Source organism: Loxodonta africana, chromosome 18 (assembly GCF_030014295.1).
Source record: "Loxodonta africana isolate mLoxAfr1 chromosome 18, mLoxAfr1.hap2, whole genome shotgun sequence".
NCBI lineage: Eukaryota > Metazoa > Chordata > Mammalia > Proboscidea > Elephantidae > Loxodonta > Loxodonta africana.
Genome location: NC_087359.1, coordinates 71,512,410 through 71,532,196, shown reverse-complemented (window position 1 = coordinate 71,532,196; position 19,787 = coordinate 71,512,410). Strand labels below are relative to the sequence as shown.

General features: G+C 50.3%; 1 protein-coding gene across 5 annotated transcripts in view; it reads left to right on the top strand.

Moving 5' to 3' along the window:
- The window catches only part of PIK3R6 (phosphoinositide-3-kinase regulatory subunit 6), a 114,146-nt gene that overhangs the window by 57,510 nt on the left and 36,849 nt on the right, over positions 1-19,787 (top strand). For all 5 annotated transcript variants that reach the window (XM_064271769.1, XM_064271767.1, XM_023556446.2 and 2 more), the window contains 8 exons: positions 566-698; positions 865-934; positions 2,011-2,194; positions 11,492-11,657; positions 12,242-12,289; positions 14,810-14,896; positions 16,998-17,421; positions 17,786-17,864. In XM_064271769.1, the coding sequence (XP_064127839.1) occupies positions 566-698; positions 865-934; positions 2,011-2,194; positions 11,492-11,657; positions 12,242-12,289; positions 14,810-14,896; positions 16,998-17,421; positions 17,786-17,864 (1,191 nt within the window). The remainder of the gene's footprint in view (positions 1-565; positions 699-864; positions 935-2,010; positions 2,195-11,491; positions 11,658-12,241; positions 12,290-14,809; positions 14,897-16,997; positions 17,422-17,785; positions 17,865-19,787) is intronic.

Genomic DNA, 19,787 nt, shown 5'->3' with positions numbered 1-19,787 from the left:
CTAGAAGTCCAAATTCAGGGTTCTGGCTCTAAGGGAAAGCTTTCTGTCTGTGTTGGCTCTGAAGAAAAGTTCTTGTCTCTTCAGTTTCTGCTTCCTGGTTCCTTGGAGATGTCCGTGTGTCTTGGCATCTATCTTACCCCACCTCTGCTTCTAAAAAAAAAAATAGCTTGCATTTAATCTCTTTTATATCTCAAAAGAGACTGACTCAAGATACACCCTACACTAATCCTGCTCATTAGCATAACAAAGAGAACTCATTCTCAAATGGGATTACAGCCACAAGCATAGAGGTTAGAATTTATAACACGTATTTTTGGAGGACACAATTCAATCCATAATCGTAAGTTTGAATAGAGCATCCAAGAAGAGATGCCTTACAGGTGCTGGGAGAAGGCTGAAAGCTGTAGACTTGGGCGTTGTGAACAGCCAGGTGGGTAGGGAGAGAAACCTGAGCCCCAGCCTGGTATCAGGCCTGCTCTTCCTCTTCTCCCACCTTAACCTGACCTGGCCCAGGGCCCTTCAAGAGCTAGAGCTCTGGACAGCCCAACTCCCCTCTCTCTCCCAGGCCACAGGCATCACTGAGGAGCTCTACCAGAGAACCTACACCTTTTGCACGCGGTTACTGACCCTGCCCACCCCCTATTGCACAGTTGCCTTGGACTGCGCTATCCGGCTGAAGACAGAGACAGCTGTCCCAGGTAAGAGCCATGGGGTGCCTTTTTCTCCGTGATAAAACTCCATTGCCACCCCAGGTCCTGCCTCTTCCTTCAAACTGCAGGCGTTCTCAGAAGGCTTCAGCACCCTTTTTGGAAGGTGGGGAGTCAGAGACTCGGGGGCTTGTTGGCTAAAGTGGTCTGTTTGCAGGGACGCTGTACCAAAGGATGGTCATTGCTGAACAGAACCTGATAAATGAGCTGTATCCCTACCAGGAGAGGTGAGCGTCCCAAAAGGTTGCTGCCTTCACCCTCACGGCTGGGGAACTGTGTGACTGCTCTCAGACAACACAACAAATGAGGAGGCTGGCTTAGGCACTAGCAGAGCTTCCTGGCTGTGACATCTGTCCAACAGCAGAGTGCATTTTCAAGGGTGGATGGGACATATCCTTCTCCGGAGACAATCAAAGGCAGGATAGACCTCTTTTAGAGAACTGGGTTTAGAGCTAAGCTGCTCATATGCAGAGGGTGGATCTGGCCACAGGGCTACTCTGGAGTCCTGTATGCCACAGTCCCTACCACTCCATCCTGTCCCTGGCCATGATGCAGCCTCAAGCCAGCCAGGCAGCTTGAAATGGTTCCAGGATACCTGTGCTGTTGGGGTTCTGGGCCACAGTCTGGTAAGAAAGGGGGCTTTCATCTTTCTGTACCTAGATGAGATTGAGGGTGTGTCCGCTCTTTGTGTTGGGGAGGGGCTGATGAAGTTGGGGGTGCATGCCTTCCTCCTCTGCAGGCACCTCTGCTGACTTGGCACTAAAGGCACAGCGTGGGTTAAGGCTTGAGGCTCTGTGTTCATGAAGGGTACAGGAAGGAGAAGGGGATCCAGAGGAATTGACTGGAAAACTAGAACCTGGGAGAGATTGGGATGACACAGTTGAGCAGGAAGGACAAGGCAAGGGAAGTTGGTTTTCCAGTGTGATAGGGTGATGGAAGAAAACAGGACTCGCTCAGGTTCAGCGCTCCAGTTTTAGCTGTAAGGATTTAGGGTGATTCCTAGAGGGTGGTATGCCCACTGGGCCAGGGTACTGGCCCTTTCACAGAAGAGAAGGATTTAGGTTGGAATTTGCCAAGACATGAGGTTGGGCCCGCTTTCCTATATGAAGACTGTGGGCTGTAGCTGAGCACTGGCTGCCCCTCTAGAAGGGACATGCATGCCACAGTCCCCACCACTCTCTATTGCCCCTCCTCTAGGCTTTTGAATTCAAATCTCAATAACTTGGGGAGCTGCATCCAGCGGCCCCTCTCCCAGCAGTCATTCTTATCAGTCCCCTTCTGTCCCACCCACCTCTGCTCACAGAGTGTTCCTCTTTGTGGACCCTGAGCTGGTCTCCGCCTCCGTGTGCAGTGCCCTATTGCTAGAGATCCAGGCGGCTCAGGTGCAGCAGACACCAGAGGCCTGCATGCGCCACGTGGTCTCCCACGCCCTGCAGGCTGCCCTGGGGGAGGGCTGCCACTCAGCTGCTCTGCAGAAGAAGCTGCAGGTAATTGCTTTGTCCTGAGCCCCTGTCAGTTCCAACTGAGCTCCCTGCACGCCCACACCAAGCAATCCCTCCATTGCTCTTTCCCTTCTCCTGTTTCATATCACCTTTTTCCGCAAAAATTAAAAAATTCATACATATTCACTACGGAAAATCTGAAAAAATGCAAATAAGCCAAAGAAGAAAATTAAAATCACTAATAATCCTTCTACCCAAACGTAATAACGATGAACAGTGTTAGGTATATAATTTTTATAGTAATGACGATGGTTATCATAATAGCCACCACTTCTTGATCGCCTGTTATGTTTCAGGCCCTATGATAAGCATTTTACATGTATCACATTTTTAAATTCTCACCACAACCTTGTGAAATTATCTCCATTTACAGATGAGGAAAATAAGGCACAGAAAAGTTAATATGAAGTGACTCAGGCAGAATTTGAACCCAGATCTATCCAACTTCAAGCTTATATTCAATTGTTTTCCAGTCCCTCCACTCTTTTTTTAACAAATTGAGATATCAAGCTCTACATTATAGTTTTATACCCGGCAGATACAGTGTCTTAGTTGTCTAGTACTGCTATAACAAAAAAACCACAAGAGGGTGGCTTTAAGAAACAGAAATATATTTTCTCACAGTTTAGGAGGCTTTTTGTTGCATCTTTAGATGCCATCGAGCCAGTCGTGATTCATAGCAGCCCTGTGTACAACAGAACAAAACGCTGCCAGGTCCTTCGCCATCCTCACGGTCATTGCTATGCTTGAGCCCGTTGTTGGAGCCACTGTGTCAATCCATCTCGTTGAGGGTCTTCCTCTGTTTCGCTGACCCTCTACCAAGCATGATGTCCTTCTCTAGGGACAGGTCCCTCCTGATAATATGTCCAAAGTATGTGAGACCAAGTCTCGCCATCCTTGCTTCTAAGCATTCTGGCTGTACTTCTTCCAAGACAGATTTGTTTGTTCTTCTGGCAGTCCATGGTACATTCAATATTCTTAGCCGACACCGTAATTCAAAGGCATCAATTCTTCTTCAGCCTTCGTTATTCATTGTCCAGCTTTCCCATGTATATGAGGGGATTGAAAATACCATGGGTTGAGTCAGGCGTATCGTAGTCCTCAAAGTGACATCTTTGCTTTCTAACACTTTCAAGGGGACTTTTGCAGCAGATTTGCCCATACGCTATGTTGTTTGATTTCTTGCCTGCTGCTTCCGTGGGTCTTGATTGTGGATCCAAGAAAAGTGAAATCCTTGACAACTTCCATATTTTATCTGTTTATCATGATGTTGCTTATTGGTCTAGTTGTGAGGATTTTTGTTTTCTTTATGTTAAGGTGTAATCCATACCAAAGGCTGTGGTCTTTGATCTTCATTAGTAAGTGCTTCAAGTCCTCTTCACTTTCAGCAAGCAAGGTCGTGTCATCTGCATATCGCAGGTAGTTAATGTGTCTTCCTCCAATCCCAGCGCTGTGTTCTTCTTCATATAGTCCAGATTCTTGGATTATTTCCTCATCATACAGATTAAGTAAATATGGTGAAAGGATACAACCCTGATGCACACTTTTCCTGATTTTAAGCCATGCAGTATCCCCTTGTTCTGTTCAAATGGCTGCCTCGTGGTCTATGTACAGGTTCCTCATGAGCACAATTAAGTGTTCAGGAACTCCCATCCTTCGCAGTTTTATCCATAGTTTGTTATGATCCACACAGTCGAATGCCTTTGCATAGTCAATAAAACACAGGTAAACATCCTTCTGGTATTCTCTGCTTTCAGTCAGGATCCATCTGACATCAGCAATGATATCTCTGGTTCCACATCCTCTTCTAAACTGGCTTGAATTTCTGGCAGTTCCCTGTCAATGTACTACTGCAACCATTTTTGAATTATCTTCAGCAAAATTTTACTTGCATGTGATGTTAATGATATTTTTTTGATAATTTTGGCATTCTGTTGGGTCACCTTTCTTTGGAATAGGCACAAATATGGGTATGCTCCAGTCAGTTCACCGGGTAGCCATCTTTGAAGTTTCTTTGCATAGACCAGTCAGCGCTTCTAGCATTGCATCAGTTCGTTGAAACATCTCACTTGATATTCCATCAGTTCCCGGAGACTTGAAGTCTGAATTTAAGGAGTCGGTTCTAGGGGATGGCTTTCTCTGTTGGCTCTGGAAGAAGGACCTTCTCTCTTCTGAGGTTCTGCACCCGGGCAAACTGCATGTGGCTTGGCGATTTCTTCCCCCATCTCTACTTCCTAGCTTGCTCATTTAATCTCTTTTATATCTCAGAAGTGACTGACTTAAGACATACCCTGCATTGATCCTGTCTCATTAACATAATAAAGACAGTCCACTCCCAAATGGGATTATAACCACAGGCATAGAGGTTAGGATTTACAACACATATTTCGGGGGGGGGCACAATTCAATCCATAAAATCTCACCCTTCGGCCCTCTCAAATTCATGTCTCACCCACAGGCAAAACACATTCACCCCATCACATCATCTCAAAAGTCTTAAGTCAACTTCGAGTCTAAAATCTTGTCAGAATCATCTAAATCAAACACGGGTGAGACTTTAAATGTATCCCATCCTGGGGCAAAATTTCTCTTTCTGTGAACCTGTGAAATCTAGACTACAAGTTAGCTGTTTCCAAAGTACAATGGTGGAACAGGCACAAGGTAGACACTTCCATTACAAATGGGAGAAATGGGAGGGAAAGAAGAGATAATGGGCACCAAGCAAGTTCAGAACCCAGCAGAACAATTTACGTTGGACCTAAAGGCTTGAAAATAATCTTCTGTTCTCTGAGACCACCTGGTCAATGGCCGTGCCCTCCAGACTCTGGGTGTTGGTCACACTCCCTGGATTCTAGATGGAGACTCCTCAGTCCTGGGTTTCAGCTTTGCCTTCCAGATGCACTGGAACAACACTGCATTTCCTTGGCTTTGGGAAGCCCCTTCCTCCTAGTCCATCTAAGTGGTGACCCCAACTCCTTGGCCCCAGCAGACCCCATTCTCCTAGTTCATATGAGTGGCAACTCCATCCCCTCGGCACTGGCAGGCCCCATACTTCTGCCCCTTGGGTATGGCAGCCCTGCCCCCTCAGCTTTGGGTGGTGGCCCCATTCCCCTAGCACACCTTAACAGTAGCCCCACGCTCCAGAACCAAGATGGCGAAGATCCGCCTCTTTGAAACCTAGGAGGCTGTGGTCCCACCCTTTGAGATCCAGGAGGCTGTGGCCCCACCCTTTGAGATCCAGGAGACTGTGGCTCCTCCCTTTGAAACCAGAAGGCTCTGTTTCCCATGCTTCTCTGAACAGTTCTGCTGACCTCCGAGCTGCTCCAGAGATGGTTCTTTTTTCTTGGAGGTCAACAGATATAGCTCCTTTGGCCTGTTTTCTGCCTGTAGAGTTCAAGAGGCAAACCGTTTTCTTTCCTTTTGTCCTGTCTCTGACCCTTTCAGTTTAAGCTGATGGATTTTCTGCTGTGGTAGTTAGATCCATCAGTCACAGGCTAAATCTCGTTTTCTTTTAAAAGCCTCACCAGAAGCAAATTTAATGTCCACGTTTTGAGCAACATTCTGTTGCTGGTGCCATACGTATTCTCTAAGATGATAGAGTCTTTCTCTGTAGCTCTCCTCGCTTCCTTCTGAGCCCTATCCAGAATTGCCTTTGATGTCCATAATTCTACCAACATTCCCTTCAAGATAATCTAGGCTTTTACTATGAGGCATCTTAAAACTCTTCTAGCCTCTACTAATTACCCACTTTCAAAATAGCTTCCACATTTTAGGTATCTATTAGAGCAGCACCCCACTCTTCTGGAACCAAATTCTGTCTTAGTCATCTAGTGCTGCTATAATAGAAATACCACAAGTGGGTGGCTTTAACAAACAGAAATTTATTTTCTCACAGTTTAGGAGGCTAGAAATCTGAGTTCAGAGTGCCGGCTCTAGGAGAAGGCTTTCTTTCTCTGTTGGCTCTGGAAGAAGGTCCTTGTCTCCTCTGATCTTCTGCTCCTGCGTGATCTTTCTGTGTCTTGGCATCTGTCTTTCCCCATCTCTACTTTCTAGCTTCCTTGTTTAATGTCTTTTATATCTCAAAAGAGATTGACTTAAGACACACCCTACAGTAATCCTGTCTCCTTAACAAAGACAATCTATTCTCAAATGGTATTATAGCATAGCATAGAGGTTAGTATTTACAGTACATATTTTTGGGGGACACAATTCAATCCATGACATATAAATATACATATATGCATAATATAGGGTGCACTGGTGTTTCAGTAAGGAGCCCTGGTGGTGCAGTGGTTAAGTCCCCAGCTGCTAACGAAAAAGTCTGCAATTCAAAACCACCAGGTGCTCCGTGGGAGCAAGATGTGGCAGTCTGCTTCTGTCAAGATTTACAGCTTGGAAACCCCATGGGGCAGTTCTACTCTGTCCTATAGGGTCACTATACTCAGAATCGACTTGATGACAGCAGATTTGCTTTGTTGGTTGGTGGTTCAGTGGTGGAATTCTCACCTTCCATGTGGAGGGTCCAGGATCAATTCCCAGTCAATGCAATTCGTGTGCGGCCACCACCCACCTGTTACTGGAGGCTTATGTGTTGCTATAACGCTGAACAGATTTCAGCAGAACTTCCAGACTAAGATGGACTAGGAAAAAAGGCCTGGCAATCAACTTCAAAAATGCAGCCAGTGAAAACCCTATGGATCACAATGGTCCAATCCACAACCAGTCATGGGGATGGCACAGGACCAGGCAGCAGTTCCTTCCATTGTGCTTGGGGTTGCCATGGGTCAGGGGCCAACTTGACGACAGCTAACAACATGTGTGTATATATATATAATATTTATCCCTCCACGTCAGTCAAATATTCTTTGGAAATGTGTTTCTAATGTTTGCACAATATTCTCTGTCATGAATGTGCTGTTGCTTATCTAGCCAATCCTCTGGTCCTGTGTTGGGCATCTAGATGTTTCCAACACTTACTTATTTCTTAGCCTTGTCTCTTTGACTCAACCTCAGCCCCTATACAAGGCTCCAGAGATCCAGTAGGTTGGAGATTTTCTTGCCAAGGGTTGACACCAGGTGCTTGGACTTCTTGGGTGGAGAATTGCTCCCTGGAGCAGTGAGTGCATGACTGTCAGAGGGGACCATTTTGTGGGGTGATGTGGGCAAGACTCTTAGAAAAAAAAAAAAATTTTTTTTTTCTAAGAAGCCTGGACTAAATGGTGGCTAAGTTTCTGAGCTGCTAAGACTTGGGGCTGTGCTGCTGCCACTGCAGGAGGGGGCAGGCACCCAGAGAGGGAGGGCACCTTCAAGGGTTCAGTTATCCCCTGCTTGTCTTGTCCCAGGAAATGGTGTGTCAGTCCTTTTCCCAGCCCTTGACTCAGACCTTGCTTTGTCCGTCGAAATACACTGGATGGGTTCCTTTCCCTCCTGTTGTTTCCCATCTGGAATTCTTCATATTTTGGGTCCTACGTCTTGGATCCTCCCTTTGGTAGGTGCCTTTTATGTACTGCCGTGTCTTTCCTTGGAGCCCTGGTGGCGCAGTGGTTAAGAGCTCGCCTGCTAACCAAAAGGTCGGCAGTTCAAATCCACCAGCCACTCCTTGGAAACTCTATGGAGCAGTTCTACCCTGTCCTGTAGGGTTGCTATGAGTCTGACTCCACTCGACAGCAATGGGTTTTGGTGTCTGTTATACCTTTCCTCAAAAGGCACCATTTACATCTTTAGAATACCGTTCCTTGTGGTTAGTCACTGGCTTGGCCCAGTTGGGGATTCTTGACTCACTCCCCACATCCCACCATCCTTGACTTCCTCTCCTTAATATAACATTCCCTTTGGGGTGTTCACAGCATACAACGGCATTGTGTAGACATACTCCCATGCCCCACTAGCTCATATCTACCTAAGCAGTGATCTTGCTGGCTGTGCCAAACTGTCCAACCGAAGTCTGGGATTGCCAGAAAAGTACGATTCACACACAGGCACTTAATGGAACAACACTTTACTCACATAGAGAAGAGACAGAACAAGGCCAGCTTCAGTACTGGGCATCGGTCTCCCATGGCTAGCAGGTCACTCCCTGCAGCAACTGACACAGGGATGATGGTCTGCACACACCCGTCTTGTGCTCAGAAGAAGGACCCCATTCCCGCCTCAACGAGAACAGATATAGAAGTGGGGTCGGTCAGGTGCCATATAATGCACACGTTCAGCTAAGCGGTTCTTGGGACTGTTGACATGTGCTCAGGGCAGAGGGGAGGGATGTGCTGACACCCATCAGATCCTGTGGGATGTGTTTTGGGTTAGGACACCCTGGGAAAGGCAATCAGCCCACCCCCTCATCCTGTTCAGGAAGCCAGGCTGACACATCTGGTCCTAAGTACAAGGTTCATTTGCATGTCACACTAAGGTCCCATCTTGGTTTCAGCACAGACACGTATCGTCCCTAACGTGGGACACTGTTCTCCTGCCTGGTAATTGGTGATGCCTGTTGGGCAGTTTGGGAAGGGAGGAGATTCCCTGACCCAGAGTTTGCCTACTGATCCGGCAGCCCCTACTGCCCTTGTAGAGACTCTAGTGATCGTTTCTGGCTCACAAAACAGGAAATATTGGTGGTGCCATTTTGACATAGCCAAGTCCAACATGTAAGAACATTGATTTTTGTTACTCAATAACATGGGAAAACTGGGAATTCCAAACCCTACTCCATCCCTGAGTTGGAGGCTCCTGGAGTTCAGGCTTAAGGTTAGGGATGAGGCTGGGTAGCATTGAGGGTATCAGGAATGGAATAGGTTTGAGAGATGCCAGGTCAGGAATAGGGTCTGTCGCATACGTTACTTTGCAATGGAAAAAGGAAACACAGAAAGAGTTATATTCCCACCACCACTGCCTCACTTTATCTAGAACCCACCTTATCCAGAGTCTAAATTTGTGCGTATAGAGAATTGGGGGAGGGGCAGAAGAGGAGCAGGGAGAGACTATGGGAAAGCATCACTGGTCTTGGAAATGCTCAGAAGCTTAGAGTTAGAGGGGTCCTTCGCAGTCCCCTGGCATGTCCCCTCTCCCATTGGATGCTGGGGATCCTTGACATCAGCCTGGCCTGGGCTCTCCAGCTCTTGCTGACCACCATTGCCCACCTTCTCCCCAAGCCCCCTGCTCCCCTGTCTGAAATTCAGCCTCTTGAGGCAGCTATTGGAGGGCCATTCTCAGTCATACCTTGGCTGGTTGAGATCAAGTGAGTCTGGGAGAGATGACTCAGCCAGTCACCAGCCGGGCAGAGAGGTCTTGTCTGACCACCAGCCCACATCCTGTCTACTGAGGACCTGGGTCTGAGACGGGGGGCCTATCTATGGAAAATAGCACCTATGACAATTAGCGTTAAATTGCCGAATGCTCTCACAGCTGGCTATGGAAACTGTGATGGCCAATAGAAACTGCTAATTGGCTGCTGCCTCGAGCATCGCTCTGGGCACACATATAGCACCCAGAACAGAGCCTTCTACCTGCTCCCATCTGCTCGTTAGGCCTCTGGTCTGAGGCCTAGGTGGGGAGTAGACTGATCTCTGCACGTGTCCACAGACCAGCTGCAAGGCCCCAAGACTGGAAGGTCAGCTTGCGATAGTCCACCTCTCTGATCCTCTGGTACCATATTCTGGGTGCTGGAGGTGGGAAAGTATCCAGGTGGGGCTGCCCTATGTGGGGTCAGTGTTGGTAGGACCAGGTTAGGCTTCTTTGCTAACCTTGAAGCCAGAGATTTCTAGAGGGACATGGGGATGAGGCCAAGGAAGGAAGTCAGAGACACATCCTTGAGAGCCAGCTCTCCTGTGGGTTGGCAACATGACTTTGAACCAGCCACAGCTTCTCGGGGTCTAATCTGCTTTTCCTCACTTCTCTAGAAACAGCTCCACCCACAGTCTTTCCCCACATCAGCTCATGCCCTTGCCCTTCTTCTCCTCACTCAGGCAAAAACCGTTGGGGTCATCCTTGAGTCCTTCCTGTTGGCTCCACCTTCAAAATATGGGCAGGGTCCAACCACTTCTCTCCACTTCAACTGCCACCACCCCGGTCGAAGCCATTGCAGTTTCTTGTGTGGATCATTGCAGCAGCCTCCTGTCTCCCTGCTTCTGCTCCTGCCCTAGCCGCCTAGTGTCAGTTCTGCAGCTGCTCAAATGGGAGTTGGCTCATGCCACTCCTCTGTGCAGCCACCTCCATGGCTCCCTATCTGTTGCAGATGACACAGGAAGAAACTTCTTTCCCTTCTCTTTCAAACCTTCTGTTTCCGCTAAGGAGAAAGGCTTAGCTTGTCCCTATGCCCCTAGTCTCTCCTTTTTTTTTTTTTTTTTAATAAAGAAGAAGTGAGATTTGAGCTGAAAACCTTGGCAGGCAACAGTATCCAGCTAGAATTTAATAGTCAGTCCTCTGGGATAATTATATTCATTTTAGATATTTTCTATTTATGACACGTGACACTTTATTATTTAGAGTGGCAGTATAGTCTCCTTTTGAAATAATTTTGAACTAAAAAAGTGAGCTGGTTTAAGAAAAATACAGAGTAAATTATAGTATACATGGTATGTCAGGGTCGTATAGGAACTGAAAGAAGCTTCAGAACAACAGCAAAAACATAAAACCTGTTGCCATCGAGTCGATTCTGACTCATGGCGACCCTATAAGACCGAGTAGAACTGCCCCATAGAGTTTCCAAGGAGCGCCTGTTGGATTTGAACTGCTGACCCTTTGGTTAGCAGCCATAGCACTTAACCGCTATGGCACCAGGGTTTCCACTGGAAGAAGTTTAGGAAATATTTATTTAACAAATATTTATTGAACACCTACTATGTGCCAGGAACTGTTCTAGGTGCCGGGATGCAAACAAAATCCTGTAAACAAAACAGACAAAATCCCTGCCTTCCAGCAATTTACTCCCAGCGGGGGCAGAACACTGGTCCAAGTGCTTGGTGATACTCTCAAAGGGGTGGGGTCTGCGGCCATCCCTGCCCCTTTGGGCTACAGACGTCGTAGGGCACCAGCTGTCTCTCAAAACCAGGCTGTCGGGCCATGTGCGAGGGGCAGAGCGGACCCCCAGCTGCAGGCAGCATCGGCAGCAGTAGGGACCTGGGTGTGGGGCCCAGAAACCTTCGGCAGACAGGCTTCCCTCCTCGCCCCCCCTCCCCGGGCAGAGGGGAGGTGCCACGCTGGGTGTCCATGTCCCTCCGGCTTTGGCTTAGCAGCAGGGTTGGGTGGGTGCTGGGTCGGAACCCAGGCTCTGACGCCGCTCCCCGACAGGCCAGCCCTCGCCGCGCCCTGGAGCAGTATTTCCACGCTGTGGTGGCCGCCGTGGAGCAAATGGCTAACGAGCCCAGTCCCAGCCGGGCTGGTCACCTGGAGAGGCTGGAGGAGATTTACTGCTCGCTCCTGGGGCCCCCAGCGGCCGCGAGGGGTCGCTGCGGCGGTAAGTGACCTGCGGACCCACCGGAAGGCTGCGAGGCCCCGCCCCTCCTGCCGGTGGAGGCGGTGGGGGCTGCGGCCTGAGGATCCCCCAAGAGCGCGGCTGGGGCGGCGGGCCCGCAGGGGGCGCCAGAGAGCAGTGCAGGCGGCCGGGCCCAGGCCGCGCTGAGCCTGCAGAGGGTGGGAGGGTGCGGACTGCGGAACAGCTCAGGACCTGGCAGGCCCGGGGTTAAGAAGGTGGGTGGGAGGAGGACCAGGGAAGTTTTCAAAAGTCCAGACGTCCGAATCCATGCTAGCTCAACAGACTGTCCCGCTCCACCAAAGTCTCCCGCCCTTGGTTGTAAGTAGGGCAGGCAGTGATAGGCTGGTTGTGACCTGGCTAAAGGGTAGGCATGTCCAGTGCAAGAAGGCCACGCTTTATCTCATTTTGATAATAATAACAGCTAACATCTATAGAGCATCTACTATGTATACTCCAGGTGTTGTTCTGAGCACTTTACATATGTTTACATATATTACATCTGTCAAATTAATTGATCCTCACTGTAAACTTATGAGATAAAAACTATTATTATCCCCATTTTACAGATGAGAAAACTGAGGAGGTTAAACATCTTGCCCAAGATCACCTAGCCAGTAAGTGGCAGAATCAAGACTCAAACCCAGGCCATCTAGTTCTTAACCAAGTCCTGGATGGTGTAAACGGTTAATGTACTTGGCTGCTAACCTAAAGGTGGGAGGTTCAAGTCCACCCAGAGGTCCCTCAGAGGAAAGGCCTGGTGATTTACTTCTAAAATCAGCCATTGAAAACCCCATGGGGCACAGTTCTACTCTGACACACACGGGGTTGCCACGAGTCGGAGCCAACTAGACAGCAAGTGGCTTGTGCTGTAGTAAAGGATTTGATCACCTAAAACAGCAGGTGAGTCAACGTCACTTGTATGGGGTACCGTGGATTTTTATTCAGCACACATTCTTTCTACTTGCGGTTTTGTAAGATAATGCCATACACGGTGACACTGTGGGAAACAAGCCCGTTTGGATTGGGAAATCCTAACTAGCCTAGAGAAGTGTCCCAGAACATCTATTTTCTGCATGTTACAGGACAGTCATGAATTGTGTCCTGTTTCATGGGCACCCAAGGTACCCAGGGGATTTGCCAGATTACATGTCCTGGAACTTCCAGCCACTGGCTGTGTACCCGTAGTACCGGGCATGAGGCTGAGGACTGGAAGCCACCGACAGAGGTCCACATGCCAGTCCCAGGTTTCAAGCTTGACAGGGAGGGTGGAAGCTGCAGAAGTCAGGGCAAGGCTGGCAAGGCTGGCAGGAGGACCCCTGCCTAAAGACCCCCCTCTATCTTCTCAGTTTTCTCTTAACATTCTGAACTGCCTCTGGTCACCCCATGGAGGTGGCTCTGGAAGCTGGGACAAACCCTGGGGTACATCTGGGCACCACTTGTTAACGTTCAGCAGTAACTCCGCATAGACCCGGTGAGACCCAGCCTGGGCCACTCCCACCACCACCATCCAGGTCACATCCAGGGACCCCTGTCTCCCACCTGGACTTCTCAACGATTAGCCAGCCCACCCATGGAGCCTTTGCCCCTACAGGGGCCAGTGTGGGATAGTGGTTAAGAGCAAGGTATTGTGGATAAGACAGGGGAAGTGGTGGTTCAGTGGTAGAATTCTCGCCTCCATTCGGGAGTCTAGGGTTCGATTCTCGGCCAGTGTACCTCATGCGCAGCCACCACTTGTCCGTCAGTGGAGGCTCGTTTCTTGCTGTGATGCTGAACGGGTTTCAGTGGAGCTTCCAGACTAAGATGGACTAGGAAGAAGGGCCTGGTGATCTACTTCCAAAAATCAGCCAGTGAAAACCCTTTCAATCACAACGGTCTGATCTGCAGCCAATCATAGGGATGGCACAGGACCAGGTGCATGGGGTCACCTATAAGTCGGGGACTGAAAACTATTGTGGTTAAGAGCATGGACTCTGGATCTGGGCTGTCAGGACTTAAATTATGGCTCTGCCACTTACTCTGTGACCTTGGCCCAGTCACTTAACCTCTCTGTGCCCCTGGTTCCTCATCTGTCAATTGAGGACCATAACAGTACCTGCTGCCCAGGGTTGCTGGCAGGATCCAGTGTGCTGATTTAATGTGTGTGAGGTAGTAGAGCAGGGCCTGGCAGGTGGTGGTCTGTAAACATTGGTTGCTGTCCCACAAAGAAGCCTGCAGCCTCACTGGGAAGGGAGCTGTGGCTGTGCGGAAGTTAAACAGGAATACCAATGAGTGCCAAACCCTAAGGCTACCCGTGGAGTGTGCGCAATGTGCAAACAGTAAAGTCTGCTTGGGAAGGAGTGACCACGTGGCCGGAGCGGTCAGGCAGGCTTCCAGAAGGAGGGCAGGAGCAGGGATTGGCCCTGGTATCTTGTCCCGGTTCCTGCTGCCCTTGCCACTTTGCTGCTGAGGTCTCTTTCGCATCACCGACTGCAGTGAATGTTAATTGAGTGGCGACTGTGTGCAAAATACTGCAGAAAACCAAAAGTCAAACCCGTGGTTGATGAGTCAATTCCGACTCATAGTGACCCCATAGGATAGAGTAGGACTGCCCCATAAAGTTTCCAAGGAGCACTTGGGGGATTTGACCTGCTGACCTTTTGGTTAGCAGCCATAACACTTAACCACTACACCACCGGGGTTTCCAGATACTACAGGGGCCAGAAGCCCTGAGATAAACAGAGGCCTTGTCCTCCTGGTCTAGATGCAGACAAGGCATTTAGGGAACATTGGGAAAACCAGCTCCACTGCAGAACAGGGTGGGGCGGGCGACAAGGAGGGCAGCCTTGGGAGGAGAGGGTGGTTTGTGACGGGTCCTCAAGGCTGGGCTGAGAAGTTTGTAGGAAAAGGAAAGTGCTCAGAACTCTCGGGCAGGGACTGACAGCTGCAATGTTAGGCCCTGGATGAGCTGATAGTGGCAGAGATGGGGAGGAAGGGAAGCCACATGGAAAGGAAGGCTCAACAAGACCAGGTAGGGGAGGGAGAGGGTCTCTGCCACCCCCTCTAAGCCCCTAGCAAGAGCTGGGGAGGATGGGAGGGCACAGAAGAATCCCAGCATCCTCCTCTCTGTGGTCTCCACAGCCTGCTCCTTCCTTCAGGTGACCCTCTCCAGGACCGGCCACCAAGCATCCCCCTGCCCAGCCCCCACATCACCTTCCACCTGTGGACGGATGAGGAGCAGCTCTGTAAGTGCCATGCTGCGACCTCTGCAGAAAGAGGCTCCTCTGCACAGCTGGCTGGAGAGGGTGGTGTGTGCTCTGTGTGCGTGCACATGTGTGCACGTGTCTGTGTGTGCTCCTTGCCCCCTTCCCTGAGTTGTTGCACAGGTCTGGATGAAGGACACACTTTCTCGACATCAGAATAGCACAGTGGATTAGCCACTGGCCTCCTGGACCTGGTAAATGCACGTCCCCAAGGAGGAGGCAGGTGCACAAAAGCTATGGTTCCCCAAAGCTGGGAGGCCGTCCAGAGAGCTCCAGTCCCCTGACACGCATCCCTTCAACCCAGAGTCCCCATCCCACTGGTCCCTTGCCCGTATGCTGGAGTGAGAAGCGCTGGACAGCCGTTATCCATTGAATTACTGAATTACGTCCCCCAAATGTGTTGTAAATTCTAACTCTACACCTGTGGTTATAATCCGATTTGGGAATGGGTAGTCTTTGTTATGTTAATGAGGCAGGGTTAGTGTAGAGGGTGCCTTGAGTCAATCTTTTACAAGATATAAAAGGAGTAGATTAAGCAAGCAGAGATGGGGGAAGACAGAGGCCTGGCCACATGAGATCTCCAAGGGACCAGGAAACAGAAGCTGAGAGACAAGGACCTTCCCCCAGAGCCCACAGAGAGAAAAAGCCTTCCCCTGGAGCCAGCACCCTGAATTCAGACTTCTAGCCTCCTAAACTGTGAGGGATCAATTTCTGTTTGTTGAAGCCGTCCACTTGTGATAGTTCTGTTACAGCAGCACTAGGTAACTAAGACAACAGGTGAGCTGGATTCAAGGCCTGGCCCTTCCTTCCACTTGCTGAGTCACACTAGATGGACTCAGTTCTCCCTCTGATCCTTAGTTTACTCATCTGTCAGGAAATGAAGGTAGATTAGAAAAGCCTGGAGGTGTCCCAGAGGGAGCTATGGGGAGTGGGAGGGTGCTAATGAGCTGATTTCCCTGGTGCTCCTGTAACACAGATACCACGAGTGGGTAACTTTAAAGAACAGACATTGATTTTTCTCACAGTTCAGGAGGCTGGAAGTCTGAATTCAGGGTGTGGCTCTAGGGGCAGGTCCTTCTTGGTCTATTTCAGGTCTAAAAAAACAAAAAAAACAAACCTGTTGCTGTCGAGTCCATAGCAGACACAGGACAGAGTAGAACTGACCCAGTCAGGTCTAGTAGCCGGCAGTTCTCCCAGTTAGGCCTGGTAGCCGGCAGTTCTCCCAGTCAGGCCTGGTAGCCGGCAGTTCTCCCAGTCAGACCTGGTAGCCGGCAGTTCTCCCATTCAGGCCTGGTAGCCGGCAGTTCTCCCAGTCAGACCTGGTAGCCGGCAGTTCTCCCATTCAGGCCTGGTAGCCGGCAGTTCTCCCAGTCAGGCCTGGTAGCAGGCAATTCTTCCCAGTCAGGTTTAGTAGCAGGCAGTTCTCCCCAGTCAGGTCTAGTAGTGGGCAATTCTTCCCAGTCAGGTTTAGTAGCGGGCAGTTCTCCCCAGTCAGGTCTAGTAGCCGGCAGCTCTCCCAGTCAGGTCTAATAGCCAGCAATCCTCGGAGCTCCTGGGCTTGGGGATGCACCTGCCTGTGTGTCTGTCTTCTTACAGCATCTTGCAGCATCTTGCTCATGTCTATTCCACTCTTTTTATAGCTCAGAAGAGATTAGGTTTAAGCCCCACCCTACCCTGATATGACCTCATTAACAAAACGAAAGAAAACTCCTATTTCCGAACAGGGTCATGTTTAAATGTATAGCGATTAGGATTTTAACACATATTTAGGTGGAACACAGTTCAATCCATAGCATGAGTGTATGTGAAAAAGAAGGCTCCAGGATCAGCTAAATGTGCGAAAGACTGGGCTAAGCAGATTTCTTTACTGCAGGGCTTCTCAGAGTCGTTAATATGTTTACTAACGGAACTCAGCAAGAGGCAGCAGGAGTGTGCGGGGCTCTCAAACTGTGTTGACCACAGAACCACTTGTCTGTTTGGCATCTGTGGGGCCTCTGGAACACGGGACAGCGGGCTTTTCTGGGGTGAGACCCGCTAGCCTCAGGCATCTCACTCCCTGACCTCCCCATCTTCTGCCTCACAGGGAGGGAGCTCGTACTCTTCCTTCGCCCTCGGTCCTGCCTCCGCCTCAGTGCTGACCTGGAGGCCTTGGATCTGCAGGGCCTCCTGCCAGACCGGGAGCTGGCCCGGGTGTCCGTGCTGTCCACTGACAGCGGCATCGAGCGGGACCTTCCTTCAGGGGCCGATGAGCCACTTGTGCCCAGCAGCCCTGAGATGGAGCGAGCCGGGCTGCAGCGCAAAGGGGGCATCAAGAAGCGGGCATGGCTCCCGGACCTCTTGCTGCCTGGCAGCTGTTATGGACCCCCCGGGCTGCACCAGAGGACGGGTGGGCCTGGTGGGGACGGGGAGCTGCTGCCTGGGGTCTCCCGGGTGCACACAGCCCGAGTGCTGGTGCTGGGAGACGACAGGATGCTGGGGCGCCTAGCCCAGGCCTACCACACCCTCAGGTAGGGCTCTGAGGGGCTGGCTGGGGCAGAGGAGGGCCCGGTGTAGGCTGGGGGAGGATTGAGGAGTGGAGAGCAAAGGGCAGGAGGCAGAGCCCGGAGGGATGGGGGCAGATGCTGGGCACCACTGTCACCTCCTGTGTGCTGGGCACTGTGCTCACTGCCTTACACTTGTCAGTGCCATTAGTCCTAGTCACCACCCTGTCACACAGATCTCACTGCCCCGTTTTATAGATGGGAAAACAGGCTCAGAGAGATTAGGTAAATTGCAGCAAGTCAAGAGAAAAGAAGTGGCAGAGCTAGGATGCGGAGCTGAGCCTGTTCAAACCTCTGCCCTGACCCTGTTTGTTTTGCTGCCCACTGCCAGGAAACGGGAGACCCAGAAGTTCTGCCTCACTCCCAGGCTCAGCCTGCAGCTCTACTACATCCCCATCCTGGCCCCAGAGGTGACGGGCGGGGCGGGTGACAGGAGGGGACGTGGGTGAGGAGTGAAGGAGGGCAGGCATCACGGGCAGGCGAGGGGCTGGGAGGGGCTGGGTGGGACACACTGCAGCCTCACATCCCCACGGCTCCCCCGTGGGAATGGAGTCACCATCCCTAGAATGTGGAGCTGAGAGTCCTCTGTTCCAGAAGCCACAGATGGGTGCCCTGGGGTTGAATGTGGCTGGAGACACTTTCTCTCACCGTAGCTACCTGCCCATCACTGTTTTGTTTTAATGGAATGAATTGCAAGCTTCTCCTTAAACATGGGCCCTCAGTCCCACAGCTTTGAGTCCCACATGCCAGCAGGCATCAGGGCAGTGGTTGTTCCTTAAAACTGGTGCAGAGCCGGAACCTGAGCCCCAGTGCCGGGAAGGGACAGAGGATTAGTGGAACGACCAGACAGAGGCTGTCTGCCTACTGGCTGTCTCTGTCCTCTGCCTGAGACAGTCACACACACCACATTCAAATCCCCCACACATATACCACACACATTCAAATACCACACACACCGCACACACTCAAATACCACACATGCCACACACATTCAAATACCACACGCACCACACACATTCAAATACACTCACACCACACACATTCAAATACCACACACACCGCACACACTCAAATACCACACACGCCACACACATTCAAATACCACACGCACCACACACATTCAAATACACTTGCACCACACACATTCAAATACCACGCACACCACACACACTCAAATACCACACACGCCACACACACTCAAATACCACGCACACCACACACATTCAAATACCACGCACACCACACACATTCAAATACCACGCACACCACACACATTCAAATACCACGCGCACCACATACTCAGATACCACACGCACTACACTCACTCCTACACTCATACACATACACATACACACACACCACACATTCAAATACCACACACACCACCCCACACTCACTCCCACACTCATACTCAAACACCACAAATACCACACACTCACTTCCACACAGTACTCAAACACAAACCACACACATACATCACACGCTCATACCATACACACACAACATACATACACACATGCCACCTCACACACCACCTTACACACACTGATACACACATACCACTTCACACACTGATATGCACATACCACTTCACACACACTCATACACACACCACGTTCCACACACACTCAAACACACACCACCTTACACACACTCATACACACACACCACCTTACACACACTCACACACACAGCACCATACACACACTCACACACACCACCTTACACACACACTCAAACACACACCACCTTACACACACTCATACACACACACCACCTTATGCTCATACACACACACCACTTTACACATGCTCATACACACCACCTTGCACACACTCGTACACACACCACCTTGCACACACACCCTTACACACCCACTCAGACACACACCACCTTACACACCCACTCAGACACACACCACCTTACACACACACCACACCACACCACACACCACATCACACACCACACCACACCACACACCACACCACACACCACACCACACCACACCACACCACACCACACCACACCACACCACACCACACCACACCACACCACACCACACCACACCACACCACACCGTCACTCTTCCTGGGATCCCATAAATGGAAATCGCAGGCAGTGGAAGCCGGCTAATCTAGTGGGAAAGTGTAGGCACGTGCCCACTCTTCTCATCTGTCTGCACTGTCTGTGTTAAAGTCAGAGCACTCATCGTTTGTCCCCTTCTAAGACTGATGATCAGTGTTCAGTGTTCTTGGCAAGCGACCCTCAGTGGAGGGTATTCTAGCTTCTTCTGAAGAACAAAGTAGACAAAAACTCATCTCCACATGGTGCAG